At 38.5% G+C, this 4,068-nt stretch overlaps 1 protein-coding gene across 5 annotated transcripts in view; it reads right to left on the bottom strand.

Annotated features, from left to right (window-relative positions):
• Positions 1 to 4,068, bottom strand: part of DZANK1 (double zinc ribbon and ankyrin repeat domains 1) — a 61,267-nt gene that overhangs the window by 24,181 nt on the left and 33,018 nt on the right. For all 5 annotated transcript variants that reach the window (XR_001515950.1, XM_015572037.1, XM_006776131.2 and 2 more), the window contains 2 exons: positions 1,036 to 1,158; positions 48 to 212 (listed from right to left, as the gene is read on the bottom strand). Coding sequence is in view for 4 of the 5 variants with exons in the window: in XM_015572037.1 (XP_015427523.1) it covers positions 48 to 212; positions 1,036 to 1,158 (288 nt within the window). In the remaining variant the exon portion in view is untranslated. The remainder of the gene's footprint in view (positions 1 to 47; positions 213 to 1,035; positions 1,159 to 4,068) is intronic.

Below are 4,068 nucleotides of genomic sequence, written 5' to 3' on the forward strand. Positions count from 1 at the left end.
ACTTACAACCTCTTCCCACGCACCAGTTCTTACAGTGGAGGCCTCACCTCAGCAAAAGGGCCCGCTTCTCCAGCAGCTAGAGCCCGGCTGTTGTCCACACTGAGTTTTGCCAAGGACTTCAGGTAAATACCACAGGAGCCACAGAATCGGGCAGATGGGTGATTGTTGGCCCCACATTTGAGGCAAACAGAGAAGCAGGTAGCAACGACAGGCTAGAGGACAGAAAATACTTTTATAATTTCATTTATATTAGGGTCATACTTTTCCCATATAAATTATTTCCATGTCAGTCACCAAAATAATACATGCCCATACCCTCCATCCTTGCAATTCTATCTTTTAGAATAAATGTGTATTTTATCCTATGGATGGACAAGTACACAAAGAAGTGTATTCAAGACCATTCCCTGAAGGATTGTGATTTTGGAGAAAATAACTGGAAACAACCTAAATGTCCAGCAATAGAGTATGGCCTAACTATATCATGGTACATACTGACAGTGGAATATTATGAAACTGCTGAAAAGAATGAGGAGGTTACTAACTAGATGTATTGCTAGGTGCAATATATCTAAATTACCACCAGTTTACTTACTTATGCATTGAATGGCTGAAAGAACAGCTCACATACTGGGTAACAAAGATTGCTTCTAGGGAGAGGAGCTGTGGGACTGGGATGAGAAGAAAGACTAACCTTCACTAAATCTTTTGTATTATTTACATGAAACACTCAGATAAATAATTTTGAGTGCTTTATTTAAAAGGTAAGCAGATAATTCATAAAAGAAAAAATATCAACAGTCAACAAATGAGTGAAAAAGTTTAATCTCAAAGAAATACAAATTAAAACAGCAATGAGAGACCATTCTCAATTTAAGAGAATTAATCATCCTGGTCTCCAGATTCTTAGGTAGGTACTAGGACCCAAATCCCAAGGTGTGATTTCAGCAATGTTGTGGAAGAGGGGGAGCCTGACTCTTTCTAGGATTGGGGTGAGGGGCTCTGCACCAAGAAGCTCAGTGTTAAAATACCCACCGTGGCTCCACACCAGTCACAGAAGAAAGCACCTGGCCGGTTCTGACGACCGCATTTGGAGCAGGAAATGGTCTCCCCTTTCAGAGTGGGCGCAGGACCAGCTTTATCTCCACTGCACATGGACTAGTGAACACAATGGCATTGACAGGCAGATTAATACTATCTTCTCCAATCCCCCTCCCATAGAAAAGAAAAAAGCCCCAAATCAACACCAGGCCTGGAAATAAGGTATTTCCGCCCAAAAGAGAAAAACTATCCTAAGCTTCACCAATTAATAAATTAGTACAAAGAGCATGCATTCCTTCACAGAGAGTTGATGGAACTGCTGCCTTACACAACTTAATATTCTTCAGTATCTTTAATAGCAGAGGCAGCAAGCCTACTGTTGATTTACTATACCAACATTAACAAAAAAAGAGTGTAAGGACAGCTGAACTACCTAAGGTGTCACCATTGAAGTTTATCTTCTTTCATTTGGAGTTCTGGTTTCGATCTGGAAATGTGAATTTATTTTCCCCTCCTGACACATGTAAAGAATTACTTTGGGAAGGGAGATAGAATTGTTTCATAAGAATTTCTGAGACTTTGATAGGTAGACCTATATTAGAATCTTTTCTCCTACTACTTACTTGCATTGCCTAGTAAAAGGTTTTCTCATCAAACAACTAAAGATGATATTCTTCATCGCTGCTACATAGTTACCTACTACATGCAGGCACTTCTGCGCACTGCCCCTATACCCTCACATCAGTTCACACAACCGACCTATGAGGCGGATGCCATAATCATCTCTGTTTTACAGAAAGGGAAACTGATGCAGAGATAGGGTAAGACCTAAGATTTGAACCCAGGCCCTGACTTTTACCCATGACTCCACAAATCCTTTTCAATACAACAGTTTTCTCACAGGTCTGTAGGGGGATCCCCGATGACTAGTGAAAATTAAAGATGTAAAAACAGTTAGCACAGGGTCAAGCTCCCTAGATCAGCTTCCTTCCCTTCTCATCTTTCTTTCCACTAGATCCTGATTTCTTTAAGGAAAAGGACTACCATTTCACATTTTTTCCCTACCAGCATAGTGCCTGGTACCTTAGCACATGGGAATCATTTAAGTAGTTACTAAATGAAGGAATAAATCAATGAATAATTGATTCAATCAATAACTAAACATGGTATGGTCATACCTTCCATGTATACTACTACTAAGAATGCGTACACTAGGGAAAATGCTTTCTAAGGGCATTTTTTCCTCAAACATCATTATTTCAGTTAACTTTATTTGCCCAGCTCTAGCCTGTTTTACTTTGGGGACTGTTCTGTTATCCTAAAACAGACAGAGGCCACAGCAGCCCCCAACATCCAGAGACTGAGCAGGAAGATCTGCTTTGTGTACACTGGCCCTCAGCCCATTTCTGTGAAGTAGAGGGAGATGCCTTGAGACAAATCGAAATAGAAACCCTTTGCACACTTTTGCTTCAGACTTAAGTTTCAATTTATCCTGTTAAAAGAGGGTTTTGATAAAACTTGCCGACCTGGGTTTCTAAATATAAAGCCTTCAGATCTTTTGCTTAAATACCTCTACTATTTAAGTGAATTTTCAAAATATATGTTTTTATTGATTTTAGAGAGAGAGAGGGAGGAAGAGAAAAGAGAGAGAAAAATATCAATATGAGAGAAAAATATGTATCATGCCCTGGAATCGAACCGGTGACCCTTTTGGTAAATGGGACCACGATCAACCAACCCAGCCACACCAGACAGGACAAGTGAATTTTTAAAAATATAACATTGCTTTAAAAAAAGAAAAGTAATCTTACCACATTCAAATTAATGCTGCTAAACAAAGAAAAGGCATACAGCTATTAGATTGAACATGCACTGTTCCTTTAATGGCATTTCAATGATAAATACTCTCATTCGGACATCGAAACTCTGATATACTATTCAAATAGAAATACAACTTTGAAAACAAACTCAATTTTGTAATTGTTCATGAAATAGTTTTGTTGATAAGTGAGACCCAGAAACAACTACATCACTGACAAATCAATTTATTTTACTATTTATATAAGAAGTCTAAGATGCCTGAGAAAATAAATTTTTGTCTGGCAATTTACTTCAATCTATCTGCAAGATCACCCCAAGAATTCCAAAGAACTAGTTCTCTTTGTTTATGCTTTTCCAATCTCACTATCTTTCTCTCTGGTGCCTTGGAAAATTATAAAGTGCAATTTCATTATGGGAGAGTGACATACAGTCTGAAAACAAGTTAATTTAGAGAGAGAAACAAATATCAGTTAACAAAATCCTACCCTAAAATTGCATCTGATTTTATTTCGGAATAGGTGGGTTTTCTTATTAAATTTGTGAGCTCATTAGCATGTTTTTAGTCTCAGTTCTGAAAACACACACACACACACACACACACATTATAAAGTCATCTTTGAAAAAAACTATATATTTTCCTTCTGGTAATGATGGCGCAAGACCATACCAAATGACTCCACACAGAAAAGGACTCTAAAATCTGCTCTTAATGCAAATATAGGCACTGGAGAATGAACAGAAGCAGATGGACTCTTGCAGCAAGTACCCACAGGAGGGAAGGGGGTTACACAAAGTTAGTTTCCTTTTAGCCTGGTGCTAAGGACAGTCCACCTAGTGCATGTAAAAAGGTAGGAAATGTATTTCTAGGTAGGAAAATCAAAAGCCTGAAGCAGAGTAATATTTGGCTACTGAAGAGGTAGGGGGCTCTCAGAAAGAAGACAGAGAAGAGATCCCCAAATTCTGTGTACTCACATCTCTTACTGACCTGTGAACACACATGCACAGAACACTCAGTGCATGCAGCTCAGCTAAAGATGAAATATATAAACAAAGACCAAACTTTCTGCTCCTCTCTCTTTCCCAAATAAAGCATATTTATTGGATTTTTAGTATCTTTTTTTTTATTTAAATCTTTATTGTTCAGATTATTACGTTTGTTCCTCTTTTTTCCCCCCATAACTCCCCTCCTCCCAGTTCCCGCCCCAC

This window comes from Myotis davidii, unplaced genomic scaffold, assembly GCF_000327345.1.
Source record: "Myotis davidii unplaced genomic scaffold, ASM32734v1 scaffold608, whole genome shotgun sequence".
NCBI lineage: Eukaryota > Metazoa > Chordata > Mammalia > Chiroptera > Vespertilionidae > Myotis > Myotis davidii.